General features: G+C 44.1%; 1 protein-coding gene across 3 annotated transcripts in view; it reads left to right on the top strand.

Moving 5' to 3' along the window:
* LOC110493888 (solute carrier family 12 member 5) overlaps positions 1-21117 on the top strand; it is a 321210-nt gene that overhangs the window by 119263 nt on the left and 180830 nt on the right. The window contains exon 1 of one of the 3 annotated variants that reach the window (XM_036949871.1): positions 18486-18815. The exons of the other annotated variants lie outside the window; for them this stretch is intronic. Coding sequence (XP_036805766.1) covers positions 18761-18815 — 55 coding nt within the window. The 5' untranslated portion in view covers positions 18486-18760. Of the gene's footprint in view, positions 1-18485; positions 18816-21117 lie in introns of those variants that run through there. 3 annotated transcript variants of the gene reach the window in all.

Consider the following 21117-nt stretch of genomic DNA (forward strand, 5'->3'; position numbering starts at 1 on the left):
GATTTTTAATGAATTTATTTGCAAATTATGGTGGAAAATAAGTATTTGGTCAATAACAAAAGTTTATCTCAATACTTTGTTATATACCCTTATATGTTGGCAATGACAGAGGTCAAACGTTTTCTATAACTCTTCACAAGGTTTTCACACACTGTTGCTGGTATTTTGGCCCATTCCTCCATGCAGATCTCCTCTAGAGCAGTTATGTTTTGGGGCTGTTGCTGGGCAACACAGACTTTCAACTCCCTCCAAAGATTTTCTATGGGGTTGAGATCTGGAGACTGGCAGGCCACTCCAGGACCTTGAAATGCTTCTAACGAAGCCACTCCTCCATTGCCCGGACGGTGTGTTTGGGATCATTGTCATGCTTAAAGACCCAGCCATGTTTCATCTTCAATGCCCTTGCTGATGGTAGGCTTTGTTACTTTGGTCCCAGCTCTCTGCAGGTCATTCACCAGGTCCCCCCGTGTGGTTCTGGGATTTTTGCTCACCGTTCTTGTGATCATTTTGACCCCACGGCGTGAGATCTTGCGTGGAGCCCCAGATCGAGGGAGATTATCAGTGATCTTGTATGTCTTCCATTTCCTAATAATTGCTCCCACAGTTGATTTCTTCAAACCAAGCTGCTTACCTATTGCAGATTCAGTCTTCCCAGCCTGGTGCAGGTCTACAATTTTGTTTCTGGTGTCCTTTGACAGCTCTTTGGTCTTGGCCATAGTGGAGTTTGGAGTGTGACTGTTTGAGGTTGTGGACAGGTGTCTTTTATACTGATAACAAGTTCAAACAGGTCCCATTAATACAGGTAACGAGTGGAGGACAGAGGAGCCGCTTAAAGAAGAAGTTACAGGTCTGTGAGAGCCAGACGTCTTGCTTGTTTTCCACCATCATTTGCAAATAAATTAATTAAAAATCCTAAAAATCATTTTTAAGTGGGAGAACTTGCACAAATGGTGGCTGACTAAATACTTTTTTTCCCCACTGTACATGTCAATAGGATGAGGTTTTTACAATATACATTTTCCCTAAAGAGAAGATGCATGATTAGCACACATGTAGTCATGTATTCAGTACATCATGTACTTCTATGTCTTCACTCTGTATCCACCTTGTGACATTGCATTTAACGACCAACGCATTTACACTTGGCCACAACCCACAACACGTGTCTTCTGGAGGTGGTCAGCCATATCGTAATGATCTTGGTCCTTTCCAAAAAACAGTACTATTTACATTAGGGATGCACGATATAGCGGTAAACATATCGGAATTGGACGATATTAGCTAAAAATTCCAACATCGACATTTGCCCGATGTCTAGTTTAACGGTGATGTGCAAAACCGATGTCAAAGCTGAGGTGCATACCTACAGTTCAAATCAAATCAAATCAAATGTATTTATATAGCCCTTCGTACATCAGCTGATATCTCAAAGTGCTGTACAGAAACCCAGCCTAAAACCCCAAACAGCAAGAAATGCAGGTGTAGAAGCATGGTGGCTAGGAAAAACTCCCTAGAAAGGCCAAAACCCAGGAAGAAACCTAAGAGGAACCAGGCTATGTGGGGTGGCCAGTCCTCTTCTGGCTGTGCCGGGTGGAGATTATAACAGAACATGGCCAAGATGTTCAAATGTTCATAAATGACCAGCATGGTCGAATAATATTAAGGCAGAACAGTTGAAACTGGAGCAGTAGCACGGTCAGGTGGACTGGGGACAGCAAGGAGTCATCATGTCAGGTAGTCCTGGGGCATGGTCCTAGGGCTCAGGTCCTCCGAGAGAGAGAAAGAAAGAGAGAAGGAGAGAATTAGAGAACGCACACTTAGATTCACACAGGACACCGAATAGGACAGGAGAAGTACTCCAGATATAACAAACTGACCCTAGCCCCCCGACACATAACCTACTGCAGCATAAATACTGGAGGCTGAGACAGGAGGGGTCAGGAGACACTGTGGCCCCATCCGAGGACACCCCCGGACAGGGCCAAACAGGAAGGATATAACCCCACCCACTTTGCCAAAGCACAGCCCCCACACCACTAGAGGGGTATCTTCAACCACCAACTTACCATCCTGAGACAAGGCTGAGTATAGCCCACAAAGACCTCCGCCACGGCACCTAAGTCGGAAGTTTACGTTCACCTAAGCCAAATACATTTAAACTCAGTTTTTCACTATTCCTGACATTTAATCCTCATAAAAATTCCCTGTCTTAGGTCTGTTAGGATCACCACTTTATTTTAACAATGTGAAATGTCAGAATAATAGTAGAGAGTGATTTATTTAAGCTTTTACTTCTTTCATCACATTCCCAGTGTGTCAGAAGTTTACATACACTCAATTAGTATTTGGTAGCATTGCCTTTAAATTGTTCAACTTGGGTCAAACGTTTCGGGTAGCCTTCCACAAGCTTCCCACAATAAGTTGGGTGAATTTTGGCCCATTCCTCCTGACAGAGCTGCTGTAACTGAGTCAGGTTTGTAGGCCTCCTTGCTCGCACACACTTTTCCAGTTCTGCCCACAAATTTTCTATAGGATTGAGGTCAGGTTTTTGTGATGGCCACTCCAATATCTTCACTTTGTTGTCCTTAAGCCATTTTGCCACAACTTTGGAAGTATGCTTGGGGTCATTGTCTGCTATTAGCTTCACTACTGACATTTGGACCAGTGATATCAGTCTATTGAGCATGCTGAGTCTGACAACACAGTGGGTCATCTAGGATTACATGCTCATGAATGTGCTGGATGTCATACCGCTGCTTCCATTTCAATGGCATTTGAGAGCATTTTTGAAACTTGGAAACACGAAGACACTAGCTAGCTCCATTCAAACATCTGACTCGAGAAATAAGCTCATCAACTGCGCCTGCAGCAGACGTGATACCCTCTGTCATGGCATTGAAACGCCTGCTCAACAAAACTGCAGACACAGGCTGTGAACAAGCGATTCGGTGGTATTCTCTCTTTACTGTTTCACCACCATGCTTGATGCTATGTACAAGGACCGCTACTTCGATGCAGACAAGAAACAGGGTTTATGTGAAATGCTACATACATATCTGGACAAGATGGAAACGGACACAGTGACAGTGCGCACCGAGAAAGAGAGGCTATGGACAGACAGAGCTGAAATTTCACTGCTTGACGTGTATGATGAAATCCTGGTTTAGAATGAAACGACTGTACAAATAAACAACGAAACAGCACAGCAAGTAAGTGAAAGAAATTGGTTTTGATTATGTTTTACTGGTAATGGGGACATACGTAAATGCCAACAAAATAACTTTTTGGTCAGTGTAGTGTGTGTGTGTGTGTCACCTTTATTTAACTAGGTATTATTTACAATGACGGCCTACCCTGGCCAAACCCGGGCGACGGTTATCGGTATCAGTATGTTTTTTTGGGTGGCAAGGAAAATATTGGATATCGTTATCGGCCAAAAAATGGCATCACTAATTTACATCACACATGACAGATCCGATCGCCCTGTCGCGTTGGTACTGTGAGTGAGCAGTAACCATCAATCATTCTTCCCTCAGCCCCACCTACTCCCCTCCATCCCACCCCTCAGTCCATCCCTTCCTTGACCCAACACAAGGTCACCTGTTCCTACTCAGAGTCATAATAAAAATAAATGTATCAATGTCTTGCTGTCGTAGTATTAGGATGCATTTCTCTTCATTACCCAGTGGAGAAGACTTGAGTACCAGGACTGGGTCGATATGACCGCTTCTATTTACAAAAACATTACGCTTCTCATTCCTGCTCGGTTTAGAGCCACACTTTAAGTTCATGACATTTAAATAAGAGCCAAATCCGATGTGGAATTTGAAATGGTGAGTTTGTCTCGAAGGCCCTCTGAGAGGGTTAGAAATGGGTGCTAATTGGGCTTTGGCACTGACATTGAAGATTATGGTGGCTCATGTGGTGGATCACACATGCAAATGCACACACATAACCATGCACACACACACATGCTCATGTGCAGGGGCGTCATGCACCCATTATATCATCACCTCCTCCCCTAGAAGTTGGATAATTAAGCATTTTTCAAACACTTGAAACCAAGGTTATTATAGTTAAATAAAAATGTGAAATAAAATTGGAAAGACAGTTTAGTAAACTGAAATAAATTAATTAAGAAAACATTTGAAAAACTAAAACTATACTGAAACTATTATATTTGACTGCAAAACAAACTAAAATAAAAACCATCATGATTTATTGTCAGTTTTATTTTGATATATTTTTAACATTTTGGGGGGCAAAAATGAAATGGGGTTTTCAAGCTTTTTTTATGGGGTTTAGGTTTTCAAGCTTGTGGTTCTGGCTGGTAAATGCTGCCCGTCGATGGCAATCTTTCTAAAAGGCCTAGCTTGTGCATCACTATCACTAACTATCACCAGAGAGGAAGAGGCAAAGTGAGAGGATTACCTCCACCCAAAATCTGTCCTACGTGGTCAATGAGAGAGTGAGTTTTATTTGATAAAATGACGTGAGGCTTATTTGATCAAATAGACTAATGTTTAGTTGTAGTAGGATTGAATCTTAGTCCTGTATTGATACTTTTTCTGCTTGATGGTTCTTCGGAGGGTGTAGTGGGATCCGGATTTGTGTCCTGCTCCTTAAAAGGCACCATTCCTCTGAAACTACCACTATACCAGGCAGTGTCAGGGGAAGGCTCTCAAAATTGTCAAAGACTCCAGCCATCCAAGTCATAGACTGTTCTCTCTGCTACGTTACTACACACACACACACACACACACACACACACTCTTTCACACTTATATATTATTTGTTTATATGCACATGGACTCTATCACATTTCAGGTAAGACCCAAATGCAAACTGTGTTGAAGTAACAATGTTTATTTCAGCAACAGGGGCTGGCAAACGACAGGTCAAAACAGGCAGAGGTCGATAATCCAGAGTAGTAGGGCAAGGGTACAGGACGGCAGGCAGGCTCAGGGTCAGGTCAGGCAGAGGTCGATAATCCAGAGTAGGGGCAAAGGCACAGGACGGCAGGCAGACAGACTCAGGGTCAGTTAGAGTGGTCAGGCAGGTGGGCTCAGAGTCAGGACAGGCAAGGGTCAAAACCAGGAGGGCGAGACAAAGAGCAACTGGGGAAAAGCAGGGGCTGAGACAAAACCTTGTATATAGTTGTGTTATTGTTATTTTATTGTATTACTATTTCCTTTTTTAGCTAATTGTCATTTTTAACTCTGCATTGTTGGGAAAGGGCTCGTAAATAAGCATTTCACGATAAACTGTACACCTGTTGTATTTGGCGCAAATAAATCTAGTGAAGTCTGAAAACTAACTGAAACTAAACTGATTTTTCTTTTAAATCGAAAAACGAATAGAAATAAAAACAAATATAAAATCACAAAACTATAACCTTGCCTTTAACCGTTTAGAAAATTACAGCACTTTTTGTACATATTTTAGTGGACCAAAAGTATTAGGACAAATTCACTTATGTGTGTGTGTATTAAAGTAGTCAAAAGTTTAGTATTTGGTCCCATATTCCTAGCACGCAATGATGACATCAGGCTTGGGACTCTACAAACGTGTGGGATGCATTTTCTGTTTGTTTTGGGTTTCAGATTATTTTGTGGCAAATAATGTATTGTGTCATTTTGGCGTCACTGTTACGTCCGTTGTTAGAAGGAGACCAAGGTGAAGTGTGTAGGTACATTATACATTTATTTTAAATGACACCAAAAAACAACAAAATGCAAAACGAACATAAAGCTATATGCAGTGCAGAAAGCAACTACACACAAACAAGATCCCACAACTGAAGGTGGGAAAAAGGGCTGCCTAAGTATGATTCCCAATCAGAGACAACGATAGACAGATGCTTCTGATTGGAGCCATACCCGGCCAACAAAGAAATAGACAAACTAGAATGCCCAGCTAAATCACACCCTGACCTAACCAAATAGAGAAATAAAAAGGCTCTCTAAGGTCAGGGCGTGACAGTCACTTTTACTGTTACTAAGAATAGAATATGTTGGGGCCTCCCGGGTGGCGTAGTGCCACCAGAGACATCAGCTGTGCCACCAGAGACTCCCAGTCTCTGTCGTAACCGGTCGCAACCGGGAGGTCCGTGGGGCGAAGCACAATTGGCCTAGCGTCGTCCGGGTTAGGGAGGGGTTGGCCGGTAGGGATATCCTTGTCTCATCGCGAACCAGCGACTCCTGTGGTGGGCCGGGCGCAGTGCGCGCTAACCACGGTTGGATGCGCACTGTGTTAAGAAGCAGTGCGGCTTGGTTGGGTTGTGTATCTCCCGAGCCCGTATGGGAGTTGTAGCGATGAGACAAGATAGTAGCTACTAAACAATTGGATACCATGAAAATTGGGGAGAAAGCGGGGTCATTTTTTAAAATTTAAACACACAAAAAAATTATAGAATATGTTGCTAAACACTTCTACGTTAATGTGGATGCTACTGTACCATGATTATGGAAGGTTCTGAATGAATTGTGAATAATTATTAACCCCAAGACATGCTAACCTCTCACCATTACAATAACAGGGGAGGTTAGCATTTTTGTGGGGTATGATATTTGTGTAGCTAGGGAGAATAGTCAGTGTACCGCAAAATAGGGCTGACAGGTCTTTTTTTTAATAGAAATATTAGGATAAAATGTGGACTTCAATTAAGTTTAGTAATTAATTTAACATCTGAAAAATTCAAAAACAGGACAAATCACACACACACACACCATGTGCACTTACTCTACACACACACTCAATCACATACAGTACACACACAGCATTTTGCACACACACACTCATACACACACACGCACGTGCATGCACGCACACAAACACACATGGTCACGCACACACATACATTCACACACACCCACACACATAGATATGCACACAGTGTGTGTTACAGGGGAACCAGGGGAGCATTTAGAGGGGACATTTAGGAGAGACATGAGTTCCCCTAAATGCAACAAAAGTCTAACTTTGTGCGGTCTGTTAAGAATGCTAATTTAACCATTCTCATATTTGTTAAACATGCTAATTGTACTGCAACAGTGGTAAATATAAAGAATAAAAGCGTAATCCAATGGAAAACAATGGTTTCAACCATTTTCTTTCCATGTGGCTGTAGCGGCTGTCTTAATAAGAAACTGAACACTTCAAAAAATACAAAACAACAAAGTGACAACCGAAACAGTTCTATCTGGTGCAGAATAAAGGTCATAACGTGACAGTGGCTCCCCTTTGGTGTCTTGACTTTTCTCTTTACAAAAATGGTCCATTTGACAGCAAGTCGCAGCAATTAATTCAGGCTACAAGCGTGTAGGCCTAACGGCATCGCCAAATGTCATTACACTTTTTGGTGTTTTGTAACAGATGTCTCTTTACATTCATCAAATGCCAGGTGCCCGGTGCACTGTTTGGATGCTGGAGTTTTTTGGGGGAGTGGACGAACGTGCGCAGGTAGACTACTTTTCTAAGTTATTTGTTTGACAATCCGATTAAAACATCATGACTGGTTGTGTTCATGCCACATTAAAAGGTAATACATGTGTACCATTAAATGACATGCCTTTACTATTAGGCCCATACGTTTTTTTTTTTTGCACACATAGGAGGTGCCGTGAAATAATACAGACCCCCGAATGTCACGGTATAATTCGCACTCTGCATGCACATACTGTACACACATAGCCACCCACTCACGCACACTACTGCAAACACACATACAATACCGAGTGACTCCTAGGGACTCTTCTGACTCATCCCCCACCGCACTCAGGCGTGCTAAATGTAGAACACAGGTCTCCGTCTGAAAGACAAGCCTCCCATCACTCCCGGGAGCTGGCGTCGACAGCGTTTTAATCCTGCCGCCCGTCTCTCCCCAAACCCAACGCCAAAGCCACAGCGCCGTTAATGCCTAATCAAATCAAATGTTATTTGTCACATGCTTCGTAAACAACAGGTGTAGACTAACAGTGAAATACTTACTTACGGGTCATTTTCCAACAATGCAGAGTTAACGATAAGGATTTTTTTTAAAAAACCTGTTATGCCCCGTGTTCTACAACTCTGCCTATCGACTGGAGTGCTGGAGTGCCCAAGGGCATGTTACCCAATACTGCGCATCCAGTCTGTGGGGCTTAAGTTGCACATTTCTTCCCCACAACAGTTCATCTGGACCAAAAACAGAGCTTTGGTACTGTCTCTTGTTTTAGGGGTTGGCTTAATGATGGAAGAAGGTTCTGTTTTTGAACAGGACTGTGGTTGGCTGGGGTTGTCATAAGCCATGAGTACAAGTGGACAAGACGAATGCTATCTAATGGAGTACCTATAGTGCTGAAGGCCATTGAGAATTAATTGGTTTGGGGGGGTTGGGTGAGAAAGATGATAACATCCATTGGTTTTTACCAGAGAGAGCCAATGATTTGATCCAGTGGGATTTGCTTTGAAAAGCGGAATGTCATCAAAGAGATGGTTCACATACCACCACAATCATTTCATTTTCCACAGTTGAATTGGTTGCGTGACTCCTCTCTCCTTTATATTATGAAGCATTAACTGATGTGCTATATGCTAAATGGCTGCCAAGTGGGTTGACCAGAAGTTGGTGGTGGATGAAATGAACAATTGTCTGGTTAATAGCCGTTTTGTATGTGTTCTGACTGGTTTCTTATTGTTATTGATACGCATTGTAGAAAATTCGTTCATTGAAAGTTCAGCAATTCATTCAAATCAAATGAAATTGTATTTGTCACATGCGCCGAATACAACAGGTGTTGTAGACCTTACCGTGAAATGCTTACTTATAAGCCCTTAACCAACAATGCAGTTCAATAAATAGAGTAAAAATAAATCAAATAAATAAACTCAATTAAAAAATACAATAAAAAGTATCACAAGAAAATGACATAACAATAACGAGGCTATATACAGGGGGTACTGGTACCGAGTCAATGTGCGGAGGTACAGGTTAGTCAAGATCATTTGTACATGTAGGTAGGGGTAAAGTGACAGGGGTAAAGTGACTATGCAGTGAGTAGCAGCAGTGTAAAAACGAAGGAGGGTTGGTCAATGTAAATAGTCCGGGTGGACCTAGACTTGGTGCTCCAGTACCACTTGCTGTGCGGTAGCAGAGAGAACAGTCTATGACTTGGGTGACTGGAGTCTTTGACAATTTTATGGGCCTTCCTCTGACACTGCCTAGTATATGGATTGCAGGAAGCTTGGCCCCAGTGATGTACTGGGCCGTACGCACTACCCTCTGTAGCTCCTTACAGTCAGATGCCGAGCAGTTGCCATATCAGGCGGTGATGCAACCGGTCAAGATGCTCTCGATGGTGCAGCTGTAGGACTTTTTGAGAGTTCGTTGGTGATGTGGACACAAAGGAACTTGAAACTCTCGACTCGCTACGCTACACCTCCGTCGATGATAATGGGGGCTTGTTCGGCCCTCCTTTTCCTATAGTCCACGATCAGGTCCTTTCCTTTCTATATTTGAAGTATAGAGAATTTAATTGTGCGTATCACAGTTACATAGCCATCAAAAGATGGAGGACGCTATTGATTAGTTGGGCAGACAATTATGTGCCAAACATTGTATACATGATTCCTATTGAAAACAGTAAAATTTCAATATGTCATAAAGTGTCCCTAAGACACCATATTAGAGATTGTGACAGCGATTCAATAATTATACCTTGAGCTGTAAACCAAGGGACCAACTCAGCAATAGGAGGAAACTCCACCACTACACTAATTATACCTATCCAGACCCCTTAGATCTGCAAACATTGAAGGGTCAGGGCCTAGGGAGTGGGATCAATTGTAGCTGTAGGTTGTTATGGTGTATAACATTGGTTAACCTCCATGGATAGTCAAGCGAGTTTTGTTTTGTTGGCTAGTTGTTCAGTTTTGCAGCCCCATAGGTGTCACGGCCAGTTGTGATACAGCCCAGGATCGAACCAGGGTCTGTATAGTGACGCCTCTAGCACCGAGATGCAGTGCCTTAGACTGCGGCGCCACTCGGGAGCCCTGCTACGCCACTCGGGAGCCCTGCTACTTGTTTATTAATATCTTATTACACTCGTATAACACAGTAACACAAATGTCTCCTCCAAGAAGCTAGCCAGAAACTCCAAGAAGCTAGCCAGAAACTAGCCAGAAGCTAGCCAGGAGCTAGCCCAGAAGCTAATCCAGAAGCTAATCAGAAGCTAGTTAGCTTCTTTACTGGCAAATCGTTAGTATTCAGCTAACCACGGTTTGTGGTCATCAGCTATCCTTTAGCTCGAAAATCTATCGAAAATCTATCGCCAGTTTTGTACGGCGCAGCTCGGAACGGAACATACCGGACCAATTTTTCTCTCCATGTCCCTGGATTTCAACTGCTCTCTGGACATTCATACCCGGATCTCACAGCTAGCTAGCTGCTATCCGTGTGACAGTCGGCTTTCGTCGATTCCGGAGCAAACATTGATTGTTCCGGTGCTAGCCAGCTCCGTCAATCACTCCTGAGTTCCATCATTCACTCCTGGGCTGCAGTCACCTATCCAGACCCGTTTTACTGCCTACGCGGAGCCCCACCGGGCCTTCACAACTGGACTGCCAACGTTATCTACCTGAAGGAGATCCGGCTGGCTCCTCCGTCGCGACGTTACCTGAACGCCCATCTGCAGCCCGCTAACCGTTAGCTGTCTTACCGGCTGCTATCTGAATAGACAATCGGACAATTTATTTATTTTTATTATTATTATGTTTTCTTCTCGGGCCTCTATAACTATATCTATTGTTCTTATTTTTGTTGTTGTTGTGTGATTTGGATTAATCCCCTCTACCACACGGAACCCCACTAATCTACTGACCGAACGCAAGAGGTGGCTAACAACAGACCTCCATCCTATGCTAGCTTGCTACCGATGGCCTGGCTAGCTGTCTAAATCGCCGTGACCCTCAACCAACCTCTCCACTCACTGGACCCTTTTGATCACTTGACTAAGCATGCCTCTCCTTAATGTCAATATGTCTTGTCCATTGCTGTTCTGGTTAGTGTTTATTGGCTTATTTCACTGTAGAGCCTCTAGTCCTGCTCACTATACCTTATCCAACCTATTAGTTCCACCACCCACACATGCAATGACATCTCCTGGTTTCAATGATGTTTCTAGAGACAATATCTCTCTCTTCATCACTCAATACCTAGGTTTACCTCCACTGTATTCACATCCTACCTTACCTTTGTCTGTACATTATACCTTGATGATATTTTATCGCCCCCAGAAACCTCCTTTTACTCTCTGTTCCAGACGTTCTAGACGACCAATTCTTATTGCTTTTAGCCGCACCCTTATTCTACTCCTCCTATGTTCCTCTGGCGATGTAGAGGTGAATCCAGGCCCTGCAGTGCCTAGCTCCACTCCTATTCCCCAGGCGCTCTCTTTTGACGACTTCTGTAACCGTAATAGCCTTGGTTTCATGCATGTTAACATTAGAAGCCTCCTCCCTAAGTTTGTTCTATTCACTGCTTTAGCACACTCTGCCAACCCGGATGTTCTAGCTGTGTCTGAATCCTGGCTTAGGAAGAGCACCAAAAATTCAGAAATTTTAATTCCAAACTACAACATTTTCAGACAAGATAGAACTGCCAAAGGGGGCGGTGTTGCAATCTACTGCAAAGATAGCCTGCAGAGCCTCAGAGTTCTGAGTTCTGGAACATGCTTAACACCCCAGCCATCCTACAATCTAAACTTGATGCCCTCAATCTCACACAAATTATCAATGAACCTACCAGGTACCTCCCCAAAGCCTTAAACACGGGCACCCTCATAGATATCATCCTAACCAACTTCCCCTCTAAATACACCTCTGCTGTCTTCAACCAAGATCTCAGCGATCACTGCCTCATTGCCTGCATCCGTAATGGGTCAGCGGTCAAACGACCTCCTCTAATCACTGTAAAACGCTCCCTGAAACACTTCAGCGAGCAGGCCTTTCTAATCGACCTGGCCGGGGTATCCTGGAAGGATATTGACCTCATCCCGTCAGTAGAGGATGCCTGGATATTTTTAAAAAATGCCTTCCTAACCATCTTAAATAAACATGCCCCATTCAAGAAATTTAGAACCAGGAACAGATATTGCCCTTGGTTCTCCCCAGACCTGACTGCCCTTAACCAACACAAAAACATCCTATGGCGTTCTGCATTAGCATCGAACAGCCCCTGTGATATGCAGCTGTTCAGGGAAGCTAGAAACCATTATACACAGGCAGTTAGAAAAGCCAAGGCTAGCTTTTTCAAGCAGAAATTTGCTTCTTGCAACACTAACTCAAAAAAGTTCTGGGACACTGTAAAGTCCATGGAGAATGAGAACACCTCCTCCCAGCTGCCCACTGCACTGAAGATAGGAAACACTGTCACCACTGATAAATCCACCATAATTGAACATTTCAATAAGCATTTTTCTACTGCTGGCCATGCTTTCCACCTGACTACTCCTACCCCTGTAAACAGCACTGCAACCCCAACAGCAACTCGCCCAAGCCTTCCCCATTTCTCCTTCTCCCAAATCCATTCAGCTGATGTTCTGAAAGAGCTGCAAAATCTGGACCCCTACAAATCAGCCGGGCTAGACAATCTGGACCCTTTCTTTCTAAAATTATCTGCCGAAATTGTTGCCACCCCTATTACTAGCCTGTTCAACCTCTCTTTCGTGTCGTCTGAGATTCCCAAAGATTGGAAAGCAGCTGCGGTCATCCCCCTCTTCAATGGGGGGGACACTCTTGACCCAAACTGCTACAGACCTATATCTATCCTACCATGCCTTTCTAAGGTCTTCGAAAGCCAAGTCAACAAACAGATTACCGACCATTTCGAATCTCACCATACCTTCTCTGCTATGCAATCTGGTTTCAGAGCTGGTCATGGGTGCACCTCAGCCACGCTCAAGGTCCTAAACGATATCTTAACCGCCATCGATAAGAAACATTACTGTGCATCCGTATTCATTGATCTGGCCAAGGCTTTCGACTCTGTCAATCACCACATCCTCATCGGCAGACTCAACAGCCTTGGTTTCTCAAATGATTGCCTCGCCTGGTTCACCAACTACTTCTCTGATAGAGTTCAGTGTGTCAAATCTGAGGGTCTGTTGTCCGGACCTCTGGCAGTCTTTATGGGGGTGCCACAGGGTTCAATTCTTGGACGACTCTCTTCTCTGTATACATCAATGAGGTCGCTCTTGCTGCTGGTGAGTCTCTGATCCACCTCTACGCAGACGACACCATTCTGTATACTTCCGGCCCTTCTTTGGACACTGTGTTAACAACCCTCCAGGCAAGCTTCAATGCCATACAACTCTCCTTCCGTGGCCTCCAATTGCTCGTAAATACAAGTAAAACTAAATGCATGCTCTTCAACCGATCGCTACCTGCACCTACCCGCCTGTCCAACATCACTACTCTGGATGGCTCTGACTTAGAATACGTGGACAACTACAAATACTTAGGTGTCTGGTTAGACTGTAAACTCTCCTTCCAGACCCATATCAAACATCTCCAATCCAAAGTTAAATCTAGAATTGGCTTCCTATTTCGCAACAAAGCATCCTTCACTCATGCTGCCAAACATACCCTTGTAAAACTGACCATCCTACCAATCCTCGACTTTGGCGATGTCATTTACAAAATAGCCTCCAATACCCTCCTCAACAAATTGGATGCAGTCTATCACAGTGCAATCCGTTTTGTCACCAAAGCCCCATATACTACCCACCACTGCGACCTGTACGCTCTCGTTGGCTGGCCCTCGCTTCATACTCGTCGCCAAACCCACTGGCTCCATGTCATCTACAAGACCCTGCTAGGTAAAGTCCCCCCTTATCTCAGCTCGCTGGTCACCATAGCATCTCCCACCTGTAGCACACGCTCCAGCAGGTATATCTCTCTAGTCACCCCCAAAACCAATTTTTTCTTTGGCCGCCTCTCTTTCCAGTTCTCTGCTGCCAATGACTGGAACGAACTACAAAAATCTCTGAAACTGGAAACACTTATCTCCCTCACTAGCTTTAAGCACCAACTGTCAGAGCAGCTCACAGATTACTGCACCTGTACATAGCCCACCTATAATTTAGCCCAAACAACTACCTCTTTCCCAAATGTATTTAATTAATTTATTTATTTTGCTCCTTTGCACCCCATTATTTTTATTTCTACTTTGCACATTCTTCCATTGCAAAACTACCATTCCAGTGTTTTACTTGCTATATTGTATTTACCTTGCCACCATGGCCTTTTTTGCCTTTACCTCCCTTCTCACCTCATTTGCTCACATTGTATATAGACTTGTTTATACTGTATTATTGACTGTATGTTTGTTTTACTCCATGTGTAACTCTGTGTCGTTGTATCTGTCGAACTGCTTTGCTTTATCTTGGCCAGGTCGCAATTGTAAATGAGAACTTGTTCTCAACTTGCCTACCTGGTTAAATAAAGGTAAAATAAAATAAATAAAATAAAAAAGCAATAAGGGTTTCATAAATGCTTGATAAATGCTGTTTCATTTTTATTTATTTTTTTAACCGAGGTACATCCACTCAATAAAATTCACACTGTTTTTGAGGGAGTTCATGGGATCCATAAAAACAATAAAAAAAAACATACACATTACATAATCAAACATGTTGCAGATGAAATGCATACCATGCCGATGGTATGCCTGGAGAGCCATTTTAAATAATGAACCCTCTTTGCTTTGTGATCATTATCTCCCTTGTGTATCCGAATGAGGAGTTCATATAGAAATATGTTGTGTGCATCTGTGCTACCCAGACGCATTACAGTTAAGTGCTAACTTATCTGTGGAGTGGTATCCCAACCTGTGGCACACACATACACACACACACACACACACACACACACACACACACCGGGATGAATATGGTTTTGAAAATCAAATGCTTTTCTCATTTTTGTATGAGCCAACACCTCATGAAAGGACAAGATGTTATTTCTGTCTCAACAACTACACACACGACAGTCTTTCCCCGCTCACCATGTACTGTCTATTAGGATGAAATGACTGATGCTGTTTAGGTTGATCGTGATACTTCAACATTGACACCAGTAGCAGTGTGCGGGTAAAATCACTGGGGATGCCAAAGCCAATAAAAAAGCCATATTACAACCTATGTTGTGATATGTGCATTGTTTGCGCTATAACCCATTCGATCATATGCCACCATGATATACAATAAGACTGAGACAACAAAAAGACAACGGTCACACAGTGGCGGAATAAATTCAACTACACATAGGGTTTTTTTTCATCACAAAACCGGAGAGCAACATCTGTTCGGTGAAGTCCACAAAGCAAATATTGTGCGTAACAAACAGTTACAGTATATGACCTGCAGCATAGTCAAGCAAGTTAATGTTTTCAACAGTTTACTAAACAACTACTGATTTAGAACCATGCAGTTACCGCAAGTCAGGACAAAGACAACAGGAGCACTGCCTTCGCTATTCCAGCACCATTTCAACTTAAACTATTAAGGCACAAGGCGAGACCCAAATGCAGACACGGGAGGCAGATGGTTGGAGTCTTACAATGTTTATATCCAAAAGGGGAAGCAAGAGAATGGTCGTGGACAGGCAAAAAGGTCAAAACCAGATCAGAGTCCAGGAGGTACAGAGTAGCAGACAGGCTCGTGGTCAAGGCAGGCAGAATAGTCAGGCAGGCGGGTACAAAGTCCAGGAACACGCAAGGGTCAAAACCGGGAGGACTAGAAAAAGGAGAATGCAAAAAGCAGAACAGGAAAAACGCTGGTTGACTTGGAAACATACAAGACGAACTGGCACAGAAAGACAGGAAACACAGGGACAAATACACCAGGGAATATAAGCAACACCTGGAGGGGGTGAAGACCATCACATGGACAGGTGAAACAGATCAGGGCGTGACATTAAACATTTAACCCATCATCAAATCAACAAGGCTGTTTATGCTTAGTTTAATACCCTGAAAACAAACTTAAAGATACCAAAAACAATTCAGTCCAATCAATGTTGCTAAATTTCATGTGGCTGTCCATGGTGCTGATTTGTGTGTGTGTGTGTGTGTGTGTGTGTGTGTGTGTGTGTGTGTGTGTGTGTGTGTGTGTGTGTGTGTGTGTGTGTGTGTGTGTGAGTGTGTGCGTGCTCAAGTAAAATAAAAAAAAGTTCACTCACCTTACTTCTAGACTAGTTGAACGCCAATGCCATCCTCCTCTCTTTCATTCATGTTGGCAAAAAGGTCTATGGCTCTGTCATACAGTAAACTTTTAGTTTTTGTTTTCATAGGCTACCTAGCTAAAATGCTTGCTAGCCTAACTTCCATGGGCTAAAATGAACCAGCAAAGTTAGCTAGCTAGTTAACGTGAGCCTACTAGGCTACATCTTGGCTTCATATTGAACTTCAATCATCTCAGACGAGTGGCACATCACATACATTTATGGTTAGATCAGAATCACCGTCATAATACTTGGCCTGTACAGAGAATTAGGTCAAAACCACAAGTCCAAATCCCAATTACCGTCCATGGTTTAGGAAAGGGACGATATAACAAGCAAGCTACTGCAAGACATCAACACAAGCATACCAGAAACAGACCCGTTTTTCTGAAAATTACATTTTTGCTTAGGAAGTGATTTGATTGGTCTGAAGCCAAATCCAAACTGACCTTCCTTGGAGGGCGTTTTGCTGCACCTGGACAACCTACAGTTGAGCTCAGCTCAATTCTGATTGCCTAATTATTTTATAATTATTTTATTAATGGAGGGGAAATGCTTGCTAGCATCAATCAATCAAATGCTATGGCAGCAACTCTTTTGGTCCAGACAGCATCAGATACATGGGCTACACATACAGAGACAGAGGGGCGCTGTTCCCCTCATGCGGATGATTTCTCTGGTGAGATTCAGCCACTTGCAAATTGACGGAAAATAAGGAATACACAGAGAGATGAACCTGAATATTTAAATGTTTTTATAATTGATATTGTTTTATGAGTGAAATTTTTGGTCGAAGCCTGGCTTCGCTTGGCATCCCTGATTACACGCCACTGATTGACCCATGAATATGGAGTGTATGGTTTCGAGTCCCCCTGGGTGGGTAGAAAGCTCTCTGTATTACCCTTAAAACAGGATCAAAGAGAGAGGATTAAGATAATATCCGTGGAGACCCTCAGTTGGCTGTGTGTGTGTTCATGCTTCCATGTGTGTGTGTTCATGCTTCCATGTGTGTGTGTTCATGCTTCCATGTGTGTGTGTTCATGCTTCCATGTGTGTGTGTTCATGCTTCCATGTGTGTTCATGCTTCCATGTGTGTGTGTTCATGCTTCCATGTGTGTTCATGCTTCCATGTGTGTGTGTTCATGCTTCCATGTGTGTTCATGCTTCCATGTGTGTGTGTTCATGCTTCCATGTGTGTGTGTTCATGCTTCCATGTGTGTGTGTTCATGCTTCCATGTGTGTGTGTTCATGCTTCCATGTGTGTGTGTTCATGCTTCCATGTGTGTTCATGCTTCCATGTGTGCGTGTTCATGCTTCCATGTGTGTGTGTTCATGCTTCCATGTGTGCGTGTTCATGCTTCCATGTGTGCGTGTTCATGCTTCCATGTGTGCGTGTTCATGCTTCCATGTGTGTGTGTTCATGCTTCCATGTGTGCGTGTTCATGCTTCCATGTGTGCGTGTTCATGCTTCCATGTGTGCGTGTTCATGCTTCCATGTGTGTGTGTTCATGCTTCCATGCGTGTGTGTTCATGCTTCCATGCGTGTGTGTTCATGCTTCCATGCGTGTGTGTTCATGCTTCCATGTGTGTGTGTTCATGCTTCCATGTGTGTGTGTTCATGCTTCCATGTGTGTGTGTTCATGCTTCCATGTGTGCGTGTGCGCAGATCATATTGATTGTGCTTGTTCAAAAAGCCGTAACTTGTGATGGAAACACAATGTGTTATTTGCATTTGACATTAAAGCAACCAGCGCCTGCGAGCAAAAGTTTATTACAAAGGCGACATGAAGAAACTTTGATGCATTTTGCGTCTGGGTTGGACAGGAACACCAAAGTGGAGTGGCAGAGAACTGAGGAAGGTTAGCGCTCGCTCTTCAAATACTGCCGAGTCGTCCCTCTCCAATCACCTTCCCATATGACAACTGTGAAGAGAGGGAGAGCGAGGGAGACAGGGAGGCAAAGAAAGAGGAAGAGAGAGGAAGGGATATGCAATAATACCCTTTGAATGCGTGATCAATTTGGCAAGCAGAATTACACTGATTATGTTGAGGTGACGTTGGTTGTGCAGAAAGAAAGAGAGTGTGTGTGTGTGCTTGTCTGTGAGTGAGTGAGTGAGTGAGTGAGTGAGTGGGAGGGAGGGAGGGAGGGAGAGATAGTGACTGTGCTGCTTCTAGGCGTTCCATCATCCACTAAACTATTGCAGCCTCCCTCTCTTTTTCCCTCCTCCTGGAGAGAGAGAGCAATAGAGTCACACTTACAAGCCAGTGAGGAGACGACAAGAGGAGGATCTGCAAAGGGGGAGAGAGAGAAAACAAGGACTCGTTCTTGTTCGCCCAACTCTCTTCTCTCCTCTGCTGAGCATCACATAGGACCAGAGGAGAGCATCTCTGGCTTATTTTTCTTTTTTTGTTTGTTCTGCATTGTTTTGGGAGGAGAAGACAGGAGAGGGGCTGATACTGTTGTAGAATCTCTCCAGTAGAGCTGTTAAAGAGGAGCAAGGATGCTTAACAACCTGACCGACACAGAGGAAGAGGACGGGGGACCCAACAGCCAGGGTGAGTGATTGAATCTGTCTAAAACACACACACAAGCACATGCACACACACATACACACAAACTCAAAAACACACACATAGGCTAATCAAACACACACACAGCACACACATACATAAGCACATGCTCACGTATGCATACACATGTGTGCGGTGCATACAGACACATCCAGAAGGTAGCGAACAAAAATACATTTGAGTGTGAGTGTGTCGCTGCGTCATGCATTTGTCTGCCTACTTGCCTGCCTGCTTGGGGTGATGCTTTTCCTCTTACTGCAAGGCTGCTGTGACAGGAATAGTAATGGGTTTCTCCCCATATACGACGGATGGGTGATTACAGCACACAGACATACACGCAGAAATACACACACACAGAGATACACACACTGCTCTGGTGCAGCGGTCCCCATACCTCCCAACCACCTTGTCCACCACCACGGCACCTTAAACACTCAAACTGCATATGACGCCCAGTGCCCGGGCAAGCGTGGGCACACGCACACCGCCGCTCGCTAACACAGATGCCAACTTGTCGCTCACTGCCAATCTGCCTGCCCTAGCTGTCAAAACGAGTCCTGTCTCCAATCCTCCTCCTGTCCCTCACATCAGTCACATCCCACAGCATACAGTAGGTGCTGGGAAAAGTGGGCTTTCTATAAATACCTAAATGACCTGTTGTGTCCTTGTGTAGGATTACTTGTTTTATTAATCGTCTGTTTTCACATGCTTGGGGATTAAGCAGGGTTGGGGTTTTAGCTTGCCCTTTGCTCTCGCATGTACTTTTTTTGTTTTCTGTGAACAAATCTCCCTTATTTCTGGCTGGGCTCCAACAGATGCGCTGGAGTGCCAGGTTTCATATGAGGAAACAGTCACAGTGCCGCTGCCGCTCGGAGCTCGCACACCTGCGAGGGCTTCATGATAAGAAATAGACTGTGGCAGCTCGAAACATGAATATCTACCTTAATGCGGGCATCTTTTTGGGAGAATTATGACAGGGCATGTGGGGATGGAGGGGGAGTGCGACCCGCTTAAACATGATCGACACTTCGCTCCTCGTCAAGGGCAGGTTGTTGAGTGCAAGATAAACCCGCATAACAACAGACCCGCTGCGTCAGCCTAATCTGACTGCTCGAGCGCTGTTGCGTGTGTGTGTGTGAGACCGTGTGTGTATGTGTATGTATGTGCGTGTGTATTAATCTAGCTGTTTAACAGTGTGTGGGTGTGTGTGTGCGTATGTATGAGCAAGTGTGTGTGTGTGTGTGTGTGTGCGTGTGTGTGTGTGTGAGCAAGTGTGTGTGTGCAGAAAAACATATGTGGTCATTGACTTTGCTACGTATGTGCCCATATATGGGCACCTTTTATCCACGGAATGTGCACTTGGCTGTGAGGAGATACATAGGGGATATCTCCTGCTCTGTGATATACACTGAGTCTCCCCCCATTTTGACCTCAGAACAGCCTCAATTTGTCGGGGCATGGACTCTATAAGGTGTTCGAAAGCGTTCCACAGGGATGCTGGCCCATGTTGACTCCGATGCTTCCCACAGTTGTGTCAAGTTGACTGGATGTCCTTTGGGTGGTGGACTATACACGGGAAACTGCTGTGAAAACCCCAGCAGCGTTGCAGTTCATGACACAAACCGGTGCGCCTGGCACCTACTACCATACCCCGTTCAAAGGCACTTTCATCTTTTGTCCCTCTGAATGGCACGCATACATACACAATCCCGGTCTCAATTCTGTCAAGGCTTAAAAATCCTTCATTAGCGTGTCACTTCACCTTCATCTACACTGACTGAAGTGGATTTAACAAGTGCCATCAATAAGGGAACATAGACTGACCAGGTGAAAGCTATGTCATGGAAAGAGCAGATGTTCCTAATGTTTTGTACACTCAGTGTATGCACCCCCCACTGCAGCAGATAGAAAAGGTCCACTGATCTCAGAATAGGAGCACACATTTCCATTTAGCCAGAGGCTTCAATATGCATCCTGAGCATACAGGAGTCAGTGTGCGGCAAACCTGAATAACTCTGTGTAGTCAATACTACTACTTTGGAAGGCAGAGCGAGAGAGGTTGTTTCAGCAGGAAACGTCACCGTGGTGCGGTCTGTGGTGCTGAAATCAGCCTCTTGTTGTATCTGGGTGCATTTGCTGCCGCTGTCCAAGGTGCTGATTTATATCCTTCATTACACGGCTGGGTTTCAGGCAGCACTAGGCTATAGTACCAGGAGATGTATTTTCTGCATCTTGTAATCACTCAAGATGAAAGGCATTGGTCGGGAGAGAAGAAATATATTTAATG

This window comes from Oncorhynchus mykiss, chromosome 17 (assembly GCF_013265735.2).
Source record: "Oncorhynchus mykiss isolate Arlee chromosome 17, USDA_OmykA_1.1, whole genome shotgun sequence".
NCBI lineage: Eukaryota > Metazoa > Chordata > Actinopteri > Salmoniformes > Salmonidae > Oncorhynchus > Oncorhynchus mykiss.